Raw genomic sequence first — 25,576 nt, forward strand, 5'->3', positions numbered from 1 at the left:
AACATGCACAACTAGTTATATTATCATATAACTAATATAATTACATAATCATACTCAAGTATATCATATAAGCATATAATTTCATATATTGCCATCCTAGCCCCATACTTAAGGCCCTAAGCCTTATTAGGTAATTTGGGATGTTACAATAGTAGATAAGATCGGATGTATTTGTTACATCAGACTAGACCGATATTGATAGTAGATGAGATAAGTTAACTTACCGTTATTATTTATTATAGTCCTTCCTTCCGGTTCTCTAACCTGTGTATCATTTTTGTCGTAGGGTATCACCAAGAAACTGAACCGTTCTTCAATTTTCTTCACAACCTAATGTTTTATAAACAAAAACAATGAATGTAATGTCGTTAAGAAATAAACAAAAGCGTTTATTAAAAAATACTTGTATGTTTGTAAATATTTTTTTTATAATTTTGGAATGCAACATGACAACCAAACCCGTTAAAAAAAGTTTATGAACGATTTTAAAAAATTAACATGATGAAATAAACGAATTGGTTAAGTTATATATAATGAATAAAAAGAAAATTGTGGGTGTTAAAAAAAAACGTTAGCGCATCTTAGGTAAACATAAAAATTTATTTAGTGACCATTCAACTTACATTAAACAATATTGTTTATTTACTTGTTTAGTTGAGCAATAAAATCATATAATAACCTAATTAGTTTTGTTTAATTTATAACCCATTAGTTTGATGCACATATAACACTTACAATTCGTGCTCCCGAATTTTTCATGTTGTTAAAAATAACTATGCACCGTTATTGAATATGAGACTTTCTTGAGTTTCTGGGTGACGTGGCTGATTTGGCAATGCCACATGTATAATTAATTAAAAAATAATATATATTTTCCTTTTTTTCTTTTTATTTAAATATTAAAAAATTAAAAAAAATCATATATACAATAGTAACTTTAATAATATTTTATTTGTGTAATTTGCTTTAGTTTTATTTGCATGTACAATAAATTTATTGTTTGATTGATTATGTTTTAATTTTTTTCCTCAAAGATAGTGAATTTTAAAAATTAAACAAATAAAAAAAAATATTTTATGAATTGGAGTAGAAAATAACATTTTATAAATATTGTATGACCATAATATGACCCCGACCACCACTATCTAATAATTTACAATTTTTTTTCTTCTTTTTTCCTTCATGAATATCACTTAAATACTAGCCGCATCATCATTTTCTATTGTAATTCATAAAACATTATTTTTTTAATTTGTTTAATATATTTAATTTTTAAAATTTGCCATCTTTGAGGAAAAAAATTAGTCCAAATATATAGTTTAATGTGTATATCCGAATATCAAGGTAAATCTTGTCAATTTACCTTTTCAATTACTTTAATAAAAAAATACTTTAATTTGAGAAAAAAATAAAAATCATCATTAACTTATCATAATTAAACACAATACAAAATAACATTATAAACTAATATTTATGTAATTAATAGTATTATTATTGCATATCTTATCATATTTTATTATCTAAAATGTAATTTTTTAACTGAAAAATTAATCCCTTATTTTCTAAAATATTTTTTCTATTAATAAATATACTATCACAATATGTTTATATATTGTATGTATGGTATGATTTTGATTTTTATGTGTGTTTAAAGGGTATTTTTTTTTACATATCAAGTCACTCCCTTCTAGTATTTTGTTTTGTTTTGTTCTGTTAAGTTTTGTTTTGTGGTGTCGATGGAACTTTTGCAACCTTGAATGACTCATTTTTTGAAGTATTACCATTGATAAGATAAGTTTTTTTTTTATATTATCTTCTAAATTTTTTTATTCTTATTTTTTATTTATTTATTTATTTTATCAGTATAGCTTTTGATTTTTTTTAGAAATTATTGGTTGTTGCCTTTTTTTTTTCAAAAAATGTGTTGGTTATTCTCTACTAGTTATTTACAAAGATGGGTTATTGATGGGAGTGACACGAGATGAGAGTTCAAAACAATATTCTCACATTATTATTATTATTTAATTAATATTATATATATTTTTCTTTTTTCATCTTGTGCACTCATCTACTTTTTATGTATCTTTTTTAGTTTGGTTGGAGAAAATCATTACCTGTCATTTTAATCGGTTTCTGTTTATTATACAAACTTGATGATAATTGCTTTTGAAGTGGGCTATTTTTCGAGACTTTTGGACTAGATTAGTATTGTTGCAGTTATTTTCATTGATCTTGGGCCTTGCTTTCTTCTTAAATTCTTTTTGTCCTTAGGTTGCTTATCTTATATATATATATTTTAAGTTTGGTATCCCATTGTATAGACGTATCCCTAACTTATGTTCCTCATAGATTAATTGTATATAGTCTCATAGATTAGTTGTACATACAATACAAAATCTTAAAACTTATTTCTATGAATTTTTTTTTCTTTTTCTTTTCCACTTGGTTGTAAGACTATCTATATATTTTAATGTGGAACTTGATTTCAATTTTAAAAAAAATAACGAGAGACGAATGATCTCACCATATAAATATTAGCTAAAAGATTTATTGTTAAAATTTTAACCTAAGTATTTTTTAAATTGCCCCTAAAATCTACTTTTAAAATGGTTATTGGATTACCTCTTGGTTTTTGGCGTAATTTCAAAAATTAAAATAATAGTAAAAAAAACGTGAATTTTAATATAACAAATATGAAATATTTATTTTTTTGGCATGTCTGTGAAATATTAATTAGTTTCCACCAAATTCTCTTATTTATTTTATTTAAAACATGAGTACACTAAAATCTTATTTTGCAAATATGAAGGGTGAAAGAGTAATTTCACGATTTTCTAACGCAGTCAGTTTCTAAATGCAGAGAGCACTAGCAAAGAAGGAACGTTCAAATCACGCGCGCCTGAAGGAGGGAACTCGGAAGCAAAACCTCTCTCCCTGAAGGAGCAAGCAATGCCCTTAAAATTTCACTGAAACCCTCATTTCTTTCACTGAATCAGGCCTTGTCATCCATGGACGAGTCAGCGTTGAAGCTCATCTCCACAATCGGCACCCAACTCAGCAAACAAACTCGCCCAAACAAGGATCTCATTGTCAAATCTCTTCGAGTAAGCTCAATTCACTACTACACTTCTATTCTTCTTCGATTGTTCTCCAAGAGCTCGGATAAAACCAATGGATGCTCAACTTTATTTTTCCATAGAATTTCGTAGTGGTTACTTTTGATGTTTCATATCAATTTAGTGGTCGCTGAATTCGGAGGTATCGTTTTGTTCTTTGGTTATCGAAGTACGATATGTTGGAAAGATCAACAGATCATATTTTGTGTAGCATGGAGTTTTGTTTGAAGTGAATTGACCATGTTGATTTTCATTTTCTTTTCTGGTAATGTTTCGAACATGTTATGAGAATTTAGTGTTTTCAAACAGGTTTCTCGATGTTCATCGATTTATCGCTATTCTTTATCGTCGTTCTTGACTTACTGTTTCTTCTGTCTGTGATTTTCTTGGTTTCTGTTTGCAGCAAGCTGCAAATGCTTTGTCACAGTTGGAACAGCCTTCTTCTCTTGACGCCAATCAAAAGTTGGAAGATGCCAGAAAGATAGAGGCTGCGATTGATCCTCTGAAAAAATGCATCACACGCGGATTGCTTCAGCATAGAGATAAGGATGTTAAGCTATTGGTAGCCATATGTGTCAGTGAAACTTTTCGGATCCTGGCACCCGACCTACCGTTCGAGGATGAATATCTTAGGGTAAAAGCGTTTCACTTTCGTATAGCTATGTTGCCTGTGCTTATCACGTTCGTATAATTGATGCATATTTTAGCGTTAAAACGTTATCATTTTCGTAGAATTATGTTTAATAATTGATATTCTTGTCCATGCTTACTCTATCAACGCCTTCTTAAAAGAAAAAGAACAGAAGATTTATGTTATTGTGTATGTTTTTGGCAATCGTTTTCTTCTTGTCTCTCCATTTGTGGTTATGCAGTGTAGTCTGTTAAGATTTCGTGGGGACTGATTAGTGCAATATACCTAACCTTATTTCAGGATGTTTTTAAACTTATCATTAGCATGTTTGCGGAGCTAGCTGACACCACAAGCCCATACTTTTCTAGGAGGGTTAAGATTCTGGAGACTGTCTCAAGATGTAAATGCTGTGTGATAATGTTGGATATTGACTGCAATGACCTGATTATGGAGATGTTCAGTATATTTTTCTCTGTCGTGAGGTCAGCATCTTCTCTCTTTCTTTACTCTATGTTCCATCATTTTGGTATCCGTCCTTTTTTTTTTCGTGTAACCTTTCTGTAATATTACTCATTGCAGATTGTTGTTACACTAGTTCAAATAAATAAATTCGGTACTTGTTTCTTCTGGTGATTTTATTTTAAAATTATTTAGGATAATGAGAAACTTACTCTTATCCCAAGTACAGTTGTAGATCATGTAATGTTGGACTTCATCAAAGAAAGTTTGCTTTTCAATAGTTAGCCATTCACATGTTTTAGTAGGTTATAATATATCTCATATGTGAATATAACTTAAGTTTGGTATTTGTATTTGTTATGCTGGGTTTCAAAATTTTGGTGATACAACAATAATGGTATTAATTTTTTTTTGTTATTATTAATTTTTTCAGAGAGCATCACCAGCGGAGCTTGATTAATGATATTTTGTCTATAATGACTCATATTCTTAACGAGGAGGCTACTCAACCGCTTTTGGACGTGATTTTACAAAATCTTTTGAAGGAGGAAAAGGTGAGTGTCAGTTTAGTATGCATATGTTTGCTCTACACTGTTTTATTTTTTATTTTGATACAACTGTTATTTTTCAATTTAATATTCATGATTGAGTCTAGACAATGGATACTAAAATCATGTTTGGATAATTTTTATAATGTAATTTTGTAATCAAATTAAAGGGCATATTGAAAAAAATTAATCCAACAACCTAAATAATCCCCTATAACTTAATCCTATTGAAAAATTTGAGCCAATTCTTATCTTCATGCATTTCTATGGTAAGAAAAAAGAATTGTTACTTTTCATCCAACCTATTTTCTATTAACTTATTGTTGACAAATGATCAATTCATTCATTTTTCTACATTTTTTTGTTATATTTTTTATTCCAATCCTATCCCATTTTCTATACGTGACCTAAATGTATTGTCTCGAAACAACATCTTATATAGTTTTTCCTGTCTTCATGGTTTAAGAAAGTCATAATTTTGTGGTATGGGTTACAAGTCCTGGGACACTGGTTGCCTTTGTAAGATTCTGATAGGCCACCCTTGACCTATGTGTACACGAGGAGAGCAAATAGGGAGCAGATGGTCAGGTCAGCTTAGGGAATATGTTTGTGAGTCAGCCTTGAGTTAGTTATGGGAGAGGGTTTAGTGTGTGACAGGGTACACGTGAAGAGGTGTGTACCAAGAGAAGTAAGAATAAGATAGGCAGGAGAGGAGTGTGTTAGGTGTGGAGAATTTGAGTAGATTGTAATGGGAGAGAACCAAGCTCTCGAACTCTTGGATATTCAATACAATTTATGATTGCATTTGTTCCAGTTTTCTTTAGCTGTGCCTTTATCTCTCTGTTAATACTAGATTTAGCCTATCAATTTGTATCAAAGACTTCAATCTTCCATGGGCCCAAAGAAGGATCTACAGCTTGAAGTGTTAGACGAAAAATTGGAGAATCTCCAATTTGAACTTTGTACTGAGCTCACGGCAGTCAGAGTAGATTTCCAGCATCTGCCGAAGGAGATGGAGTTGCTGAAATCAGAGATGGAGTCGATGCAATAGAAGATGGACTTCTTGGTGGGGCATTTGACTCGGGGGTTACTGGTTCCAGGACAGACGCGTATGGAGACGATCAATGCAAGCGACGATCGTCGGTGAAAGACGGTAGAGGGTGATGTTTCGTCCACGGCGGCGCCGACGTCATTGGGTCGCCAATCTTCTCCACCATTTCAGCAACCGACAGGGAATCCATTGTCGTATACAGAGCAGTGTTTTGGGAAGGATTACAGGCCACCAAGGATGGAGTTACCTCTCTTCTCTAGTCATAATCCGGATGGATGGGTGTTTCGAGTGGAACATTATTTTCTTCTTAACAGATTGACAGAGCTTAGATGCTTGAAGTAGCCATGATTGGTTTGGAAGGTGATGCGTTGACATGCAGTGGGAGAACCAACGCAGGCCGATTACTTCTTGGGTTACTCTCAAAATCTGTTGTTGTTGAGGTTTTGTGCGGTTCCGGTGGGTTCTACGGCGGAGGAGTGGCTGTCTATTTCACAGGATTTGTTGGTGAGGGAGTATCGGGTAAGATGGAAAGCTCTAGCCTCTCGGGTTCATGGGGTACCCGAGCATATTTGGAAGGAAGCTTCATCAAGGGCCTCAAGGATGACATTAAAGGAGCCCTGCACGTATTGCAGCTCGTGGGCCTGGCCCAAATTATGGAGATGACCCAACGTGTAGAAGGAAACCCATTGTTGGCTATAGCCCAAATAACGAAACCAGTGGGATTGAAGACCATTCCCAATCCAATTTCATTACCCAAGCCATCGTATAATCCCTTCCCTATGAAGTCAGTGACACACATCCACCATCAACTTACTCATCGACAGCACCAGTAGCAACCATCACTGCAAAGTCCACGAAAGCCACCAACCAGCCACCTATAAAGCGGTTGTCGAAGGCAGAATATCAGGACAAGAAGGCTAGAGGGGTGTGCTTCAAATGCGATAAGAAGTTTCATCGTGGGCACCAATGTGAGCAAAAGTTTCTGCAAGTGATGCTGATATTAGATGACGATGAGCCCCAAGGCAGCTATGATTCTCCTCCTCTGACTCCAGACTCTTCAAATGAAAGCTTGGCTGAGGAAACACTTGCAACATTATCGTTGAATTCTTTGGTTGGGATATCCTTAGCACACACAATGAAATTGGCAAGAAAGATAGGAGAGTGACCAGTTATGGTACTCATCGATAGCGGGGCTACACAATTTTGTTTCGACAGAGATAGTAACAACGGGGCAGCTGCCAATCACTGCTGCAACTTGCTACGGAGTACTATTGGGCATCGGTGGGAAGGTACAAACGGAGGGAATTTGTGCTCAAGTGGAACTTGATTTGGGGCTCTCAGAGGGTAACTGATTTTTTACCACTAGAATTAGGAGCAGATGTAATTTTGGGAATCAAATGGCTGGAAACATTGGGCAATATACAAGTCAATTGGAGGACAATGATAATGAAATTTGAGATGGGGGTTTCGTGTGTGACATTGTAGGGTGACCCAAGCTTGTGCGAAACTCAAATTTCTCTCAAGGCTATGTTAAGAATGGTTCAGCAAGAAGGTGAAGGTTATTGGGTGCAATTGGGAACTTTGTCATTGGAAGCAAAACCAGTGCAGCTGACCCAAGAAGCAAAAGTGACAGAGGATTTTTTGCAATTGTTGAAAGAGTATCAAGCTGTCTTTGAGATGCCGCCTGGGCTACCACCACCGAGAGACCGAGAGCACTCCATTACATTGAGAGAAGAGGCAGGCCCCATTTCGGTAAGACCATACCGCTATGCGCAAGTACAGGAGGATGAGATTGAGAGATTAATGACAGAGATGTTGCACGTAGGGATAGTTCAACCAAGCACAAGTCTATTCTCTAGCCCGATCTTGTTGGTCAAGAAGAAAGATGGAAGTTGGAGGTTTTGTGTCGATTATTGAGCTTTGAATAGGGAAACGGTAGCTGATAAATTCTCTATACCGGTCATCGACGAGCTCTTGGATGAGTTGCATGGAGTTAAGTCGGGGTATCATCAGATTAGAGTGGCTGCCAAAGACATTGAAAAAACAGCATTCTGAATCCATGACGGATGCTACGAGTTCTTGGTCATGCCTTTTGGGCTAACAAATGCCCCGCTACGTTTCAAGCACTCATGAATGAGGTATTTCGTGATTACTTGCGCAAGTTTGTTTTGATATTTTTTGATGATATTTTGGTGTACAAGTCATCATTGGAGGCACATAGAGATCACTTGAGGTTGGTATTGGCAAGGCTTGGACAACATCGATTGTATGCCAACCGCAAAAAATGTTTGTTTGCATAGCCTTGTTTGGAGTACTTAGGCCATATTATTTTGGCCAAGGGTGTATCGGCGGACCCGAGCAAGTTGGCAGCCATGAAGGAGTGGCCCGTGCCTAAGTCATTACGAGACTTAAGGGGATTTTTAGGACTTACGGGCTACTATCGTAAGTTTGTAAAGGGGTACGAAGCGATTGCAAAGCTATTAATGGACCAGCTACGAAAGGATGCTTTTGGCTGGAACAACGAAGCTCAAGCAACATTCGACCAACTAAAAGAAGCAATGTGCTCTGTTCCGGTATTGGCCTTACCAAAATTTTCAGCTCCGTTTGTGGTTGAAGCAGATGCTTCGGGGTCAGGTTTGGGGGCTGTCCTAATGCAGCAACAACGTCCAATTGCCTTCTTCAGTCAAGTGCTCTCATCAAGGCTCGTACAAAGTCAATTTATGAAAAAGAATTAATGGCCATTGTGTTGGCAGTCCAAAAGTTGTTGGGAAGGAGGTTTTTGGTGCGGACAAACCAAAAGAGTTTGAAGTATTTGCTGGAACAACGATGGGTGGCTACTAAGCACCAAAAATGGCTAACCAAACTGTTGGGATATGACTTTGCGATCCAATACCGACCAAGTTTGGAAAATAAGGCTGCTGATGCTTTATCTTGCGTGCACCAAGAAGCCTATTTAGCAATCATTTCAGCACCTACTGTGTTGTCAATGCCTGACCTGAAGGCGCATGTGGCTAGAGACCCAGTTCTATCCAAAATAATTAAGGAAGTGCAGTTGGAAAAAGCCAGCAAAGGGTATACGTACAATCAAAACTGCCTTAAGTTCAAGGGCCGCTTAGTGTTGCCATCTTCGTCGCCATTTATACCAATGTTATTGAAAGAGTATCATGCGAGTAATACAAGAGGACATTCAGGGGTTTTTAAAACCTTCCAAAGGCTGGCTGCGGACTTATATTGGCAAGGAATGAGAAAGGATGTCCAAAAATATGTGGCTTAGTGCACAATATGTCAACAAAATAAGTATCTAATGCAATCTCCAGTGGGACTTTTACAACCACGGCCTATTCCAGAGATGGTTTGGGACGATGTGTCCATGAACTTTATTGAGGGGTTACCATTTTCGAATGGGTTTGATTCTGTCTTTGTCGTGGTAGATCGTTTGACAAAATATGCTCACTTTGCACCTCTTTGCCATCCTTTTTCAGCAACAACAGTAGCAGAAATATTTGTAAAAGAGATAGTCAAATTGCACGGGGTGCCTCGCTCAATTGTTTCGAATCGGGACAAGATTTTTCTCAGCCTATTTTGGAAAGAGTTGTTTCGCTTGCAAGGCACAACTCTGAAGCACAGTACCGCATACCACCCGCAATTAGATGGTCAAACAGAAGTCATCAATCGCTGCCTTGAAACATATATTCGCCGCTTTGTAAGTTCCAAACCAAGTCAGTAGGTGAAATGGCTTCCTTGGGCTGAATATTGGTATAACACTTCATACCATTCAGCTGCAGGAATGACGCCATTCCAGGCAGTGTATCGCAGAGAGCCGCCTCCTTTAGTCTGTTTTGAAGCATCCAGCACTAATGTATCGGTAGTAGAGCAGACTCTCCAAGCTCGGAATGACATTATTGTCTTGTTAAAGATGAACCTTCATAGAGCTCAGCAAAAAATGAAGGCACAAGCAGATCGAAAATGGCGGGATATAAACTTTTCGGTGGGTGATTTGGTCTATGTCAAACTGAGACCCTATCGACAGAAATCAATGGCTAAGAGGAAGAATGAGAAGTTGGCTCCGTAGTTTTTTGGGCCATTTCTAGTGTGGGGGCAGCAGCGTATAAGCTTCAATTACCTTCAGATTCTCGCATTCACCCGGTGTTTCATGTATCGATGCTTAGAGCAGAATTGGGGACTCATCAAGCGGCAACAACACTGCCCAACGATCTTATTGCCGAACTGGAATGGCAGCTGGAACCAGAGAAGGTTTTGGACATTAGACCAGAGACTCACAAGCAACAACCACAAGCTCTTATCAAATGGGTCCATCTGCCTGATTTTGAAGCAATATGGGAGGACTTCAAGGTGATCCAGCAACAATTTCCTCACTTCCACCTTGAGGACAAGGTGAAACTTTGGGCAGGGGGTATTGATAGGCCACCCATGACCTATGTATACACGAGGAGAGCAAATAGGGAGCAGATGGTCAGGTAAGCTTAGGGAATATGTGACTCAGCCTTGAGTTAGTTATGGGAGAGGGTTTAGTGTGTGACAGGGTACATGGGAAGAGGTGTGTACCAAGAGAAGTAAGAATAAGATACGCAGGAGAGGAGTGTGTTAGGTGTGGAGAATTTGAGTAGATTGTAATGGGAGAGAACCAAGCTCTCGAACTCTTGGATATTCAATACAATTTCTGATTGCATTTGTTCCAGTTTTCTTTAGCTGTCTTTATCTCTCTGTTAATACCAGATTTAGCCTATCAGATTCAGAGTAACTTTTGATAATTTTCTAGCAAAATTTTGCATTGTCTTGTTATCTTATATATATGATGGGATTCTTGGAAAAACTATAATGGGAAAAAAAAAATTTATCCTGTAATTGTCCAGGCTGTATCTATTACGTTGAAATTTGAAACTTTGGATACGATTTAGAGTAACTTAGGCTGTGTATTTGAAAAATATCTCCAATCAACTAAAAGTTTTGCTCGTTTGAGATTTTAACAATCGTCAAGGTTGGATAAGATTCTGAGAAACTTAGGTTGTGTATTTGAAAAATTTCTCCAATCAACTAAAAGTATTGCTTATTTGAGTTTTTAACAATCATGAGCAATTAAAAGGGATTATATATTGTGGGTTTGTCTAGAGTTCGTAGGTTCTTGAAAGTTGATAATTCTTGTTGTTGTTACCTTACCTATTTGGTTCACTTTTTTATGCGTTCTCTCAATGGTTGTGCATTACAGATTGCAAATTCTGCATTGTCGTGAACTACTTAATTTTGAAATTTTCAAATGTTAAATTCCCAATTTGCATTGATTTTGGTTGTCATGAGTGGAAAACATATCTAATTCAGAAAATAGAAAAATTTATGTCTACAAGAATGAGGAACATAACATCAATGTTCACCTTCATTTTCTCCTGAATTCTCTCATCGATTTTGTCTTTACAGGAAACACCATCTGCTGCTTCTCAGCTCGCTATTTCTGTGATTCAAACTTGTGCAGAGAAGCTTGGGCCTATTGTTTGTGGGTTTTTAACATCTTGCATTTGGAATAGAGATGCTGTAAGAAGTGAAATCAAAGAATTTTACCATGAAATTATCTTTAAAATTTCACAGTGTGCACCTCGTATGCTTCAAGATGTCATTCCGAACATGTCTCAAGAATTAGTGGTAAGTATTCTTTCTCAATCTGTGTTGGTTTTTGTACATCGCTTTACCTTATATTAAGGTTCATAGAGTCACAAGGATCTCATTAGTTGTATTTTATGTTGTATGCGTCTTTCTCTTATCCATGAATGTATTATATCTATTAATTGTATGTATTTGTAGACTGATCAGGTAGATGTCAGAATAAAGGCTCTTACTCTGATTGGGAAACTTCTTTCACTGCCTGAGTTCCATATTGCACAAAATCACCGTGATCTTTTCATAGAGTTTTTGAAAAGATTTGCTGACAAATCTGCAGAAGTTAGAGTGAGGGCACTTCAATGTGCTAGAATTTGCTACATCACCAATTCCACTGGGACAGAATCACATGATGTTCTCTGTAAACTTTTGAGCTATTTGTTTTTTAACTGTGTCACCGTGGCTGATTTTACTTTTTGCAATTCACATTATCTGGTTTATGATTCTTTTATGGATTTGAACAGCTGCCCTTGAGGGACGACTGCTAGATTTTGATGACAAGGTGAGAATGGAGGCTGTGATTGTTGCCTGTGATCTTGCTAGGTCTAACTTAAAAAAATTTCCACCCAAATTATTGTCTCAAACTACTGAAAGACTGAGGGATAAAAAGGTACATCCACATTAATGCCTAAGGCAGCAGTATTATTCTTATTGCGTGAATTTTTTTGTTTTGTTTTTAAGTTATTTATTAATATAAATAGTCTTATTTTATATTTTTGTTGTACATGCAGGTTCCTGTAAGGCAAAAGACACTGGAGAAATTATTGGAAGTATATCGTGATTATTGCAACGAATGTTCTGAAGGTCGCATGACAATATGTGACCAACTGGAACAAATTCCATGTAAAATGCTTATGCTTTATTATGACAAAGACTGTAAGGAGTTCAGGTTTGTTTATTCACATGTAATAGCTTGTTTTACAAAATAAATTATTGCTTTAATTGTCAAATGAAATATTCCCAATTATCACACAGACCCCAAAACATGGAGCTCATTTTGGTGAAGGATTTATTTCCAGCACTTCTTTCTGTAGAGGAGAGGACAAGGCACTGGGTCCATTTATTTTCACTTTTTAACTCTCTACATTTGAAGGCATTGAACTCAATTTTATATCAGAAAGGAAGGTAGAGTTTCTTATCAAGAGAGAAATAAAATCATCAAAAATTATTATGTTGTAGATTCAGAATACTGCGATGAATGTGCTGGAATTTTTTATTTTGTTTACAAGGTCTCTACTATTTTAGGTTGCAGAATGAGATGCAAACTTATTTGGCTTTCCGAGCAAAAGAGAAGGTAGATTATCGTTGGCATTTCTCTAAATTTATTTCCACTTTCCTTCCTCAACATGATAGCATTATGTTCATGAACTATATTATGTTAATTCATGTTGGTGTATTAAATCCTTTCTTTCAGTTCTTAAGTCTAATTTGTGTAGGATTATAGATATGTAAATTTGCTTTGCTGAAACTCTACTCGTGGCACATCTTCAGTTGCAATTAATGTTTATTCCTTTACTTTGCTTATTTTGTTTGGTTTTTTGACATTCATGATTTATCTTCGTTTAGCATGCCCAGTTTCAATTTTGCTCTTTCTTTTGTTTTGGTCATTACTTGAAGTGTTGTTTACGGTCTTTAGCATAAAGGCTCCCTCAACTTTTTGCTTTTGACAATCTAGCTTCTAAGATACTTTTTGCAATTAAGTCTTTGAGTTGTTTCTTTCTTTTTTTTTTTTAATACAATGGGGATTTGAATTCCTCCCCCTCCCACCCACACTCTGACACCCAACCACTTGAGCTAGCCCCAAGTGGCAATTAAGTCTTTGAGTTTTATAAGCAATAGCAATTATATTTTTATTGTTAATCTTCTAAAACAAATTTTTCTGTTTTTAAATGTAAAATTTGAATTTCTACTGCATTTGGGGGTGTATAAGATATAAAGAAATACTTTGCCTTAAAAAACTGAGAATTTTGTTAAAAATAAATAAAAATATGGACTTAATTACTATGGCTTTTAAATTTCAAGGTCTTGAAATTGCAATTTTTTTCTCAAAGACTAAATTGACAAATAACAAAAAACTTTGAGGGTATTAATGCTAAAATCCTGCTTTATTTCTTACTGAATAAGGCTCTCTCTTTGGTTAAAGTTCTTGAAGTAGCCTCTACTGGACTGTTTGACTTGATGACATCTGTGCTTGCCACATGTTTCCTACCTCCTTTCTTTAATCCGAATTTAGTTTTGTAATTATATGTTCATTTGTGTTTGTATTTTGTGGCTCTGCACCTTCCTTCTTATATTAAAATGGGCTTCATATATCTATGTACGCAGCACAGTTTATTGTTTCTGGGCTGGATTGGTTTAATTAAAAGAAATGTTGGAATATTTGTTGCAGGAGAATTGTTCAGAAGAGAAGCAGAGTAGATGCACAAGTTCATTCATGAAAATGGCAGCATCCTTTGCAGATCCTTCTGAAGCAGAAAAGGGCTTTAAAAAATTGAACAATATGAAAGAAAATAAAGTATTTAATTTTCTGGAAACTTTGTTAAAAGACCTAGGGCATGAAAATGCTGAGACTACCAGAGTATGTCGATTCCTTTTCCCCTCTAATTTTGATATAAAAGTATTAGGTCTTGCCTTATTTGTATGTTCATACTGTTGTTGCAGTAAAAGTTGTCATAAAAATTGGGAAGTCACCAATGCCCCTTAAAATTTAGGGAGTTAGATGAATGTGTTAAGTGGTCTTTTCCCTAAGAGATTCTTCAATTTAGGATGTCTCTCTTTTCACTAGTATTTATTTTTTCTATACGATTTAGATAGTTGATTATACAAAAAAATGGTGTAAACATTCTTTAGTTTTCATCCCTTTTACAAGTGTTTTTAGTCTGCACATTTCTAACTTCACTTTTTCCTTTTTTCTTATTTCCAGGACAAGCTTTTGAATTTGATAGGAGATAAAAACCAAAATTTTGAGTTTCTGCAAACACTCTCCTTAAAATGCTCTCACAACATATTCAGTTCAGGGCATGTCCGCTGTATTTTAGATAATCTTTCCAGTAATGGTTTTGGGGATAAGCACTATGAGGATTCTTCTCTCCGGCTTCTTTTGGTATGAATAATTGCTGTTAACCAGATGTTTTATTGCCTTTCTAAATCCCTTGAGTTTTATGTTGGAAAAGAATATCTTATCACAAAAGTTAAATGTGTGAACGTATCACATGAACAAAATGTGGACATAAGAGACATATGATACAAATTGGTAAGTTGGGTAGCTTTAATGGGCATTGGACATTGTTTTATGTCTTTGTTCATCGAGAAGTTTGTAGGATTTGGATCAAGCTAAAGGTAGTGGTGGTATCTTTAGTCATTATGGCAATATGTTTTTGTTTTTATGTTGGAAAGATGCAAGAGTCAATGAGGATAAAGTTCAAGACGAATTTCAGTTGGTCTACAATGAAATCTGTGAATTTTTTGAATGTTTCTTCATTAGAAGAGTTTAAAGACAGTCCACTTTTCTTTGTTTTGTTGAGTTGGAAAGAATATTTTAACTTATTTTTTTCTTCTTGATTTTGTGCTATTGTAGCTTGTCATTGCATGTAAAAGTAACATTTTCTATTTGAACTAGCTATGTTTAATTCATTCCCTAACTGAACCTAGACAATCCATTAGTTACTTGAATTTAATTGGCATGAGAGGGCTTTGTAAAGATCATTATGTCAAACAACATCATTCGTATCACCTGATCAATTGCTGGTGGTTGCACGCTGTCGGTGGACCATTAAGAGAGAATTTAGTGGCAGAAAGAAATCAAAACTTTGAATGATGATAATTTGTACGAGTATATTATGTTCTCTTTCTTTTTCTTTTTTTTTTGCTGTTTGCAAGTTGCATGAATAATGTTTGTGGTACAATTACGGCTTAATATAACTTTTTTGTAAAACTACTGCTACTTAATCTCACTCAGGCTGTTACCAGCGTCTTCCCTAAGCTTTTGAGAGGTTCAGAAGAGAAATTCCAAATGTTATTAAAAGGAAGCAATGCATTTTGTGATAAGATGATTGAAGTGTTAGTGAAAGCAGGCCCTCATATATCTGTTAAACTAAGGTAACTTCTGCTCTGTTTCATCCCCTTTATGGGTGGCAGGCAATGCTTGCTTTCTGATCACATTTCTATTACTTTTCTATGATGATTGATGAAAGCTATGCATTTATATAGATTTTAGGGATAATACTAAAAATAGAATACATATATATATATATATATATGTATGTATATCGTTAACTAAATACCATGTTTAATTATTAGTTCTTAGAAAACCCAAAAACATCCCCTCTGTTTTTTATTTTGAAACTAGGATCCCTGCCTAACCCTACAATATTTGCATCCCCTCTATTTTTAAAACAGGGAAGAACCATAACCTGTGTCGTTTTGGTCAAATTTTTGGCATATTGTATCTAAAATATAAAAACTATTACCAAATACTCTTATTACTCACTGTTGATGTTTTTTTTAAAGGAAGGGGAAAAGAAAAGGGGATTCATCAATCTGTTGAGGAATTTGGCTAAAAGATCCTCTACTAACCCTGTTTTGCAAAATAACCTCATCTCTTTCTTTTTTTTCTAACGTGACGGGTGAAAAACATAGAATACTCTTGTTGAGCTTGACTTGACCTAGTGAAGATGACAAAATAGTAATATTGACTCAAGTCCTGTTGAACTCGACTGTGACTTTTGCCATTGCACATTTTCACCTTAAAATTACAGTCCTGAGCTTCTAATCAATATTAAGGCATTTTGATTTAACCTTCTAAATATGAAAATCCACTGCTGAACAACATTTCAACTTGCCAAAATTTAAATATTTGTTTTATTGAAAAGACTTGAGGTGATTTGGTATTTTTTAGTAAATTGGAGTTATAGGGAAGAAAGGGAATGTTACAATGCCAACTAACAGCTGTAGAATGTTGTGGAAATAAAGAAAGGTTAAATACTAAAGGGCCTCCTATCTGCTGGGCTTAACGTATCATAAAGAGATGATGATGATTTGTGTTTATTATTTGGAAAGTTATTTGAATTTATCAATATCTCTATTCTTGTAACTGCTTATTGCTTTGTTATGTGCACTATTGGAAAGGATAGAGCACATTGCATAAAAGTCAAGTAGAATGATTAATCTTGCAACAGGGGCAAGTATACTAAGTAGTGTTGTAAGTTGTAACATATACTTTTTCTATTCAACAAGTGGCAATTTAGTTATTGGGCTTTTGATACATTAGCAAGTGTAAACAGGTTGTTTGAAATAACTATTTTCTTTGGTTTTAAATAAAATATTTGTAAGGATGATGGTGGCCAATTTTGGTTTAATCATAGGAGTTCACTAAAACATGCCTTCTAAAGCTATTCTATTTTTTTTTTGTTATGGTTGCTATAACTTGTAAGGACTATTATTTATTTATTCTTGTATAGTTTTTGCTTTCCTTTTAAATTTATTTATTCTTGTATAGTTTTTGCTTTCCTTTTAAATTTAAAGTAATATATTTTATATTTTTATTGAAGTTGCTAAAAATTGCCATTTAATTTTATTATATTGTGTCTTTTTAGTGAAATTTACCCTTTTCTGAAGAGGGTGTGTCTTGAAGGGACTCGTTTGCAGTCTAAATTTGCTGTTTCGGCAATTGCAGCATTAATTGATACATCAAAGGAGCTCATTTTTTCAGACCTGTGCAAGGTACAATTATTGAGATGGAATTATGCAGTTGCAAACTAATTTCTGCAAGAGGGTCGTTCTTAACATTTCTCAGAATACCGTGTATTTATGTCTGCTAAGAGGATAATTTCTTAAGAACTTTAATATAAATCATTTGGGCTGTGTGATATTGTTAGTTCATGTTTCTTTCAACCATTTTTCTTGATAACAGAAGGATACTAAACTTTAATGTGAAATAAAGCTAACTTAAAGGAGGACAAGCATTGTGTAAACAAGATGAAAAAAAATTACATCATTGATAACCCTTACCTCTGCCTATTCTCTCTTAGGCAACTACTGGACTGCTGGGGCCAATAAATCTGTAAGCATAATATTTTAATCTTTCTCATCTTGCAAATTACAAAAGCCAATCAAACTTTACTATCCCACAAAGCCTTGACATTCTAATTTTATTTTGTAAACTGGATCTCTTAACTTGTATTATTGATTGGAAAAACAATACAAGGATCAAGAGTGGAAAGCATTCCATCAGAAGAAAAGGGAAAAAATTTACATAAAATACTGCCGTTCCCTAATTGAATCAGAAAATAAAACCCTTTTATATTCTTTTGCATTATATAACCACAATGCTACCTAATGTTTATTGTGTCCCATAAGAACTCCCCTATTATCTTCCTTATCCTCGAAAATTCTCTTTTTTCTTTCTGACCACAGCGCCCACCAAAGAGCCATCACCCCTTCCTTCCAAAGCATTTGTCTTCTATTTCCTCCCACTATGTACATAGATAGACTATCTAAGCAATATAAGCCAAACTCTTTCAATATTGTGTTCCATAAAGCCAAAGAGAAACTACAATGTAGGAAAATGTGATTAGTTGTCTCCTCATGTTGTTTGCAGAAAACACACCATCCTGGAGATAGCACTTGAGAGGGTCTTTTTTCTTTTTGCAGAATTTCATGAACATTTATATGATCCAAAAATAACAACCAAACAAAAATCTGAACTTCTTTGGGATTGGGCTTTTCCATAAAGTTTTTTTTTTTTCTATAAGATAATTCTGAATGTTATCGTTCATATTGAGTATTTTAAAGGCTGACTTACATGACAAAATTTCGTTACTATCTCCCAACCAAACTCTTCGATCTGTATTAACTCCCTCCAATCTCTGCATTAATTCAATCAACTCTGGCACTTCTATATTTTTGAGCTCTCTTACAAACGGAAATTCCATTCCCTACCACTTCCACTTGTTTCCAAAAAATCTGCTGCACAGCCATTCTTCTTAACAGAAATTCTTGCCAAACCTTGGAAAACAGCTTTCAACTACTCTAGCCATGTTGCCTCACCAAACAGCAGGGATGTTTTCTGTTTAGAAAGGATAGATTGTTAAGATATATCATGAAGCTATGACTTTGACAAAATAATGAATTTTAGTGAACCCTTCAAACATTGATTGATTATTATTTTTTCATGGATAGCTTGGTTTCTTTGATCGGTAACATCTTCTGACTACACACTATCGTTGTTTCTTGATCAATAACATCTTCTGAATACACATTGTTGATCATCAGTTAATGATTTGATAAGATCAGCTAAACGATTAGGAGTGTGCATGTAATTTCTTAGTTGTATAAAATATTTTTTGCCGTCATTATCAACTTCGGGCTCTTTCTGCGCAGGAACTTGTGGATTCTTTACATTGTGGAAGGAACACTTTGACGGTGTTGCAGTCTTTGGGGTGTCTTGCACAACATTCTGTTTCAACATTTGAAGCTCATGATGGAGAGATCACTCCATTTATTTATGAGAAGATTTTACAAGTAAAAGTATTATTTTTTGTTTGATTTTGTTGTGTCTGCAATAGTATCTTCCCTTTAGGTTATCAGCCGGTGGAACTATTTTTGCTAAGTTTTTGTTCTTCACGTGCTTGTGGAATTTTCTTCATGTAATGACTGTAAATTTTGTGTAGGTGCACTTAACAGAATCTTCAAGTTCATCTGATGATAGTTTTGGTTGTAGTGATTCTTGCAAATTGAAGGTAAATATTGTTTAAAAAAAGTGTTTCCTTGAATGTATTTGTTAATTGCACTCTAACCATTTTCATGGGGTTGGCATCCATTGGTGTATGTTCTTTTGGTGTACTGTGTACCCTGTCAATGTGTTTTTTAGAGAATTAAGTTTTAGTTCAAAATGGACAAACACAGAATATGTATCCACACCACCTCTCATGATAAGATGTAATACTCCTTTTTTAGCTCATGTTCCAGTGAAAGCTTTCTAGCCACGCCAACATAATATTAACCTTCCACGTGCAAATTGGATTTGAAGATTACTGTACTTTTTAGTTTTAGCTGAACTACATTTTCCTGTAATCGACCTTCTTGAGTCATTTTTTTTTTCTCTTTCTGTAGATATGTGGGCTAAAATTACTTGTGAAGAGTTTTTTGCCACACCATGGAGCTAAACTCAGACGGAATATCAAAGAATTGTTGGACAGATTGTTGATTTTAATGAGAAATAATGAGATGTGCAGGTACCTGTGTTATTCAACGTACTTAAAATAATTTATTGTACCAGTGTATCAATTTCACACCATTGTTATCATTGATTGATGTACATTTCCTGCTTTTACATAGCATTACAGAATTCGGGAAGATGAGGAGTGAATGGTTTAGGGTTGTAGTTTGCTACCAAGTGGTCTGGGACTCAATTCCTCAGAACCACCTATTTGATGGATGACCCTAAGTCTTACTATCCTTCCCAAAAATTTTAGGGTTAAGTGGGGCTCAATTTTATAACCTGTGCCCATAAGTGGGTTTTAGGGATTTTTGGGATATCAATAAGTGTAGGAAGGTTGGCACATGAATGTAGTTTGTATATTTATTAATCTTCTTGTATGTATTTTCTGGTTAATATTAATGGTTTGTTCAATTTGCTTGGTTTAATATTAGCATTTTATGCAGCATGGGTTTTATGGTGAGAGGGGATCTTGTTCTCGTGTAGTCTTGTGATAGTTATCAGTTTTATATTCGTGATACTGTCTTCCTGTTCACCGAAAAGTAATTTCTACTTATTGATTGCTTGCTTGCCATTTACCTAATGACTTAAGATTCTTAGATATTTTTGAGTTGTGGTGGGGAAACACTTCCTCATGGAGGATTATTTTTATGTTTCTGAAAATTAAAATAAATAAATAAACAGTATATATATTTTTTGCTTGTAAACTCGAGCTGTGTATCAATTTTAAAAATGTTCTTGTTTGTTTGTTGTCTTCATCTATTGTATGAGTCATTTATGTAGTTGTACAGTTAGGGTGTGCTTATATGAATGGAAAACAAAGAAGTAGCAATGTTTCCCTTCCTTAAGGGAAAAATTATGCGGTCCATATTTTGAACCATGAGGTCTAGGGTACAATTTTCAACTTTATATTATTATACTAAGTTTACTATTTGCTTGTTGATGTTGTGTAATGCAGTGAAAGAAATGTGTCCTTTTTGAGACTAGCTGCTGCAAAGTCTGTTCTCCGACTTTCTCAAAGATGGGATTTGTATATTTCTCCAGAGACATTTTGCTCAACGGTTTCAATGGCAAAGGTACTATATGCATGACCATTCAGAAATAGGCAAGTTGATGAAAAAGGACTATTTATAAAACATTGAAATATTGCTTCAAATAGTTGTTGAAACTACATTATTTTACATACACTATGTTTTTTAAGAATACCCATGAAGGAAAGATTATTCTAGATTTTTTGCATTTGGTTATGATGTTCTTCAATTTCTTAACATTAAGAAAGATGTTGCATATTTAACGTTCCTCTTGGTATGTTGGCCTTTTCTGCATTTGTCTTTTTTTAAAGATCTTATTTACAAATATGTCTATTTTCTCCATGAAATTCCAGGATGACTCATCTTTTGTCAGAAGGTCTTTTCTCGATAAAACACACACAATGTTGAAGAAGCGTGCCATACCAAGTAGATACGCATGTGCTTATGCATTGGCCTCCTCAGATTGCCTTAAGGATGTATGCTATTGTCTACGTTAAAGCAGCTCTTTTATCATTCTTATTTTGTTTGATTTAAATTTGTACTTGTATTGTTTTGCTGATTTTATTGGTTTAGTCATATAAATATATGGCAGAATTTATCAAAGAGTATGGTAGAGAAGCTCGTCAAACAACTGGTGACAAGGAGGGATTAATAACTGCATTCCCTGCGTACATAGTAGTATTCTTAATTCATTTGCTTGCACATGATAAAGATTTTCCTCTTGAAGATTGTCAAAATGAAGAATTATATGCTCAGTTTTGCAGGTACATATATTCTTGGACTGATTGCCTACCATGAATTTAATCACCAACTATATTTATAATTTCTCGTTGCAGTCCACTGTTTTCAGTATTGCAGGCGTTACTCAGTGCTATCAATTTTGATAATGACTTGGGTGTAGTTAATGACACTGTCTTGTACTTGCTTTGGATTTTCCGAGCTATTAAGAGAGCTGACGATGCTGTTAATATTAAAAATACTAGTGTAAGATTTTTATCTTCAAAGATTTATGCCCATCTTTAATTATGTGACTCTATTATCTGTGACAAAAAGATTGTTTTGTACATTGCAGAAGCTTCATATTCTAGCAGATATCGGGCTCTCTTTTGTCAATGCAGTAAATCAAAGTGGAATCTCAGCCTCCTCCCCTGGCCATATTTTGCTACCATCATCTTTATACAGAGTAAGTCATGGTAAAAAGAATTATAAGAAAAAAAGACTTTGAATTTGTCAAAAGATGTCAAAAATGATTTTGATTTCCTATTTTATTTATTGTGTGCAGGCTAATACAGAACATCCTAAAAATAATGAAGTTTTTGCTAAAAAAGTGGTTCATGTATTTCAATCTCATAGCTCTTTGGTATGCGTGTAAAATCTTTCTTTTATTGATTCAATCAGGTGATATTATATAAGATAATTTCTTTAACCACTGTTTGTATTGTTGTTTTCTTGTTACTTAGCAGCCTGAGACTAATCCTTCTAAACGTGGCCGGAAGTATAAAGGGGATTGCACACAATCAGCTGTTATCAGGGACAGAAATTTGTACTTTCCGCCTTGCAAAATAGAAGATTTACCCATTTCTAAATCAGCAGAGACTGAAAAAAATGTGAAGCCAGACAGTACCACGAGAGGTAGACGAAAACAGGCTGCCTCTGTGAATGCTTCCGGGTCAGTTCAACTGCACGAGTGTTCTAAAAGTGATCACCATATTGATGCTTCTGAAAAATCAGAATCAAAGCCGGAAACAGAACATGTATTACCCTCTCGTGGTTCTGTGCCTAAAAAACCTTTAGTGGCTGAATCACATGTTTCAACCCGAAGCATGAAAAGAAATGCTGCTTCTTTAAAAGGAAGTGGTGGTGTGAGCAACAATAGTTGTGCTGAAGGTTCCAAATTGAACCAGGCTAAGCTCAAAGACTGTTCCAGCTTGAAAGTAATTATAAATTTAATTGAGCCTATTTGGATTACTTTCATATCATTGATCTTTCATCAGAATATCCTAATATATATGAACTATATAGGAAACTACTGATAAGGGTGAGGCATTAATTGGAAAGCGGATCAAGTTGTTATCACCAATTGAACGATGGTGAGAATTTTACTGGAAAAAATAGCTTGGGGCTCTTGTTTAATTTGTCCATCTAATGATTTATTATTTTTTTTCTTTTCCAGCTTTTATGCAGGCACGGTGGATGGTTATAATTCTGAAAACAATACCCACAAGGTGAGTGGGTACAATGTACTCAAGCAGTTTTTTTTTTTTGGCTAAGAAACAAAACTTTTTATTGAAAGTAAATCACAACCAAAAGGGGTTGTATGGAAAAACAACCATACTAAACAACCCCAGCTACATAACAGAAAAGTACTGAAAAATAAAATACAGAAATTTCTTTTTAAAATGGGTTGTTTTCTTGTGGGCTAGTTGTTAAGTTATTGGATTGATGGACAGATTGCATGCGATAATGGGAATGTAGACTTAGTATGCTTGGATAGTGAGAGCTGGGAGACTGTGGGTGATGAATCCCAACTGGAAACGGTAAGAGTATAAGAGGTTTCTGATGGACTGCAATATCATATGTTTGCTCAATTAATTAGAGGTCTTGACAATGTGTTGCTTATACACTTGAAGGTTATATCAGCAGAGAATTCAAACGCCCTTCATTTGCAGTGTCGGTGAGTCACTAATAATTTATCTCTTTGTTGTTTCTTCTCTTTGGACTATCTAGTATGCTCTATTATGATGTCACTAGACCTATCCATTCGACATGTTAACTTCATGTTCTACTTTCTGTCAGTGTCTGCATTTGAATTAGTTTTCACCTTCAGTTTTTGATACAAGGATTCCATTGCTAATTTTGAGTTCCCTTTTGCACTACTTTTTAATAATTTCTGAGTAATGAGACTTAACCCTGTATGGAGCATGAGATATTAGATATGCCATTGTTTGATTGATTGGTTATAAATATAGTTCTATTCTATTTAAAACTTTAGAATTAGTTTTTATCATAATTTTTTGCTTATTCCCATCCCAATGCTGTATTTGGCACAATATAATAACACACTAAAATTGGCTTCAATTATTTTTTTTTGCTCTAATGCATAATGCTATTTTTGAATAAAATAATAAAATGATCAATAAAAATTCTAATCCGTGACCAAATTGTCATTTTTTGTTGTTGCAAATTCTAAGGGTTTGAAGTTAGAAGTGCTTACGTCATTCATGTGTTAATTTATATTGAGAATGAAATGTCTGTGCCTTACACATGGTAATTACCCCTTTGTGAAACTCCTAGATTCGTATTTTGGGTATATCTTAGGCAAGTAATCAATTTAGTCTCTAAAATCTCCTATTTTGCATGTTTTCAGCTGTCTTGAGGAATCATTTTGTCTGGAAAGTTGATTTATTTTCCATTTGTGAGTGTGCTTTGTTATGATATAATGTAAAGGTTCTTTTTGTACATTAGCAAATTTAACCCTTCACTCTGTAGATTTGTTGAATTAATGTTGTTTATAGGAACACTGATTTCCATAAAATAGTGATACGGGGAAGTTTTTATTTCAGTGGCAAAAAGAAACCTACTGATGATACATACAGTAAAATTCCTCCTCGACCGACTAGAAATGTTGGAAGGGAAAGTGGTAAGTTTTCTATCAGAATGTTTCTATGTCTTGGTAATTCTTGGAATCTGTTTAAACATACTGTTGTATTTCTAGCATGTGTGTGTGAGTACATATATCCTTCTATTTAAACTCACTGATATGTCATAGTGGCCTAGGTGAAATGTTCATGGATTTAGTACCCCCATAAAAAAGAAAAAACAATGAATTGTATTTTAGTGGTGGGTACATCCTTTAGGCATCCTCTATTGCAAAGCTAACCATGCTGCTGCTATCCTGTAACTATGTTGTGTCTGGATGAATGTTGTTAAATTTTCATTCATCAGTTTATGGAGTTGAGATGGCTTTCTCTACTAGGAATCATTAACATTTTAATGATTTTATGATGTATTTACTTGGATCTGGGATCACTGCGGTATATGTGTCAGGAACATGATGTTTTATTATCACACTTTATGTGCTAGTTTAGGGTTGCGCTTCGGTAATATGATCCTCTCTTTCTGCATGGTTGTGGAGTCAAAAGTAGTGCTCTGAGTGCTTTAAGATTCTTTGTTCCAGTGATTTTTTCCCTAACTTTTAGTTTTTGGATGCAGAGAAGACAAAGAGCCAGAAAGCTTCAGTAGATGCCTTGGCATCAAAAGTTATTGATACAAATGAGGACATTGTAAGTATTAATCATTTTGTTGAGATATACATTGTGCTGTTATCTTGAAAAAGCCAAATTGTTAAGTTCTGGTTGCGCCATTTAAAAGTTTTATCTACCTCTTAACTAACACACATAAAACTTTTTTAAGAACACCAAATCAAATTTTTGTTCTTGTTTGTTTTTTTTAGATTCAGAAGAAATGAATTAATTTAAAAAATTTAGTACCTTTTTAGATATGTTTTTACTGATGTGGTTTCTGACAGGAGTTACTTTTGCTTTTCTTTTTGTAGGGGGTTAGAAGATCTCGGAGGCGAAAAGCATAAATAATTTTTTTTATTGCCCCTATGGAATTGAATTTTGGGGCCTTTAAAGTTCATAGAATTGTATAGCTTGATACAATATGTATAATGATGAGTTTAGAAAATCCTAATTAATCAAGTGGTGCCCACATTGCGTTTATGTAATTATCATCTGATTTATGTGGGTTTGTAAATATTATTTGGGAGGTAATACGGTTGAGAATAGGGAGGGGTTGCATATGAGTACTCGCAAGGGTCGCAAATTGAGAATGAATATTCCTTTGCTTA

The 25,576-nt window shown here is 34.6% G+C and overlaps 1 protein-coding gene across 4 annotated transcripts; it reads left to right on the plus strand.

The window, feature by feature from the left end:
* The first annotated feature begins 2,869 nt into the window (after positions 1 to 2,869).
* On the plus strand, positions 2,870 to 25,576 carry LOC133782935 (sister chromatid cohesion protein PDS5 homolog B). Of its 4 annotated transcripts, none has more exons than XM_062222411.1 (31): positions 2,870 to 3,104; positions 3,520 to 3,750; positions 4,048 to 4,229; positions 4,640 to 4,760; positions 11,239 to 11,460; positions 11,620 to 11,836; positions 11,940 to 12,085; positions 12,207 to 12,364; positions 12,451 to 12,600; positions 12,721 to 12,769; positions 13,865 to 14,053; positions 14,399 to 14,578; positions 15,434 to 15,573; positions 17,070 to 17,196; positions 18,856 to 19,002; positions 19,146 to 19,214; positions 19,588 to 19,709; positions 20,652 to 20,769; positions 21,078 to 21,200; positions 21,298 to 21,488; positions 21,561 to 21,708; positions 21,797 to 21,907; positions 22,007 to 22,084; positions 22,185 to 22,658; positions 22,747 to 22,814; positions 22,898 to 22,949; positions 23,175 to 23,261; positions 23,355 to 23,398; positions 24,240 to 24,364; positions 24,937 to 25,007; positions 25,280 to 25,576. In XM_062222411.1, exons 1-31 carry the CDS (start codon positions 3,009 to 3,011, stop codon positions 25,310 to 25,312), a joined length of 4,269 nt encoding a protein of 1,422 aa, XP_062078395.1. In that variant the 5' UTR covers positions 2,870 to 3,008; the 3' UTR covers positions 25,313 to 25,576. The 4 variants fall into 4 exon arrangements, with proteins under 4 accessions (XP_062078395.1, XP_062078396.1, XP_062078397.1 ...); XM_062222412.1 differs by having other exon boundaries at positions 22,188 to 22,658; XM_062222413.1 differs by having other exon boundaries at positions 18,856 to 18,996.

The sequence above is a fragment of the Humulus lupulus genome, chromosome 6, assembly GCF_963169125.1.
Source record: "Humulus lupulus chromosome 6, drHumLupu1.1, whole genome shotgun sequence".
NCBI classification, from domain to species: domain Eukaryota; kingdom Viridiplantae; phylum Streptophyta; class Magnoliopsida; order Rosales; family Cannabaceae; genus Humulus; species Humulus lupulus.

Bases quoted from the DNA above. Each gene is read 5' to 3' on its own strand.
- LOC133782935 (XM_062222411.1), top strand. From the start codon at position 3,009: ATGGACGAGTCAGCGTTGAAGCTCATCTCCACAATCGGCACCCAACTC. The intron at 12,601-12,720 runs GTAGAGTTTCTT...CTACTATTTTAG, and splicing joins ATTTTATATCAGAAAGGAAG to GTTGCAGAATGAGATGCAAA. The intron at 19,003-19,145 runs GTATTATTTTTT...AATTTTGTGTAG, and splicing joins AGAAGATTTTACAAGTAAAA to GTGCACTTAACAGAATCTTC.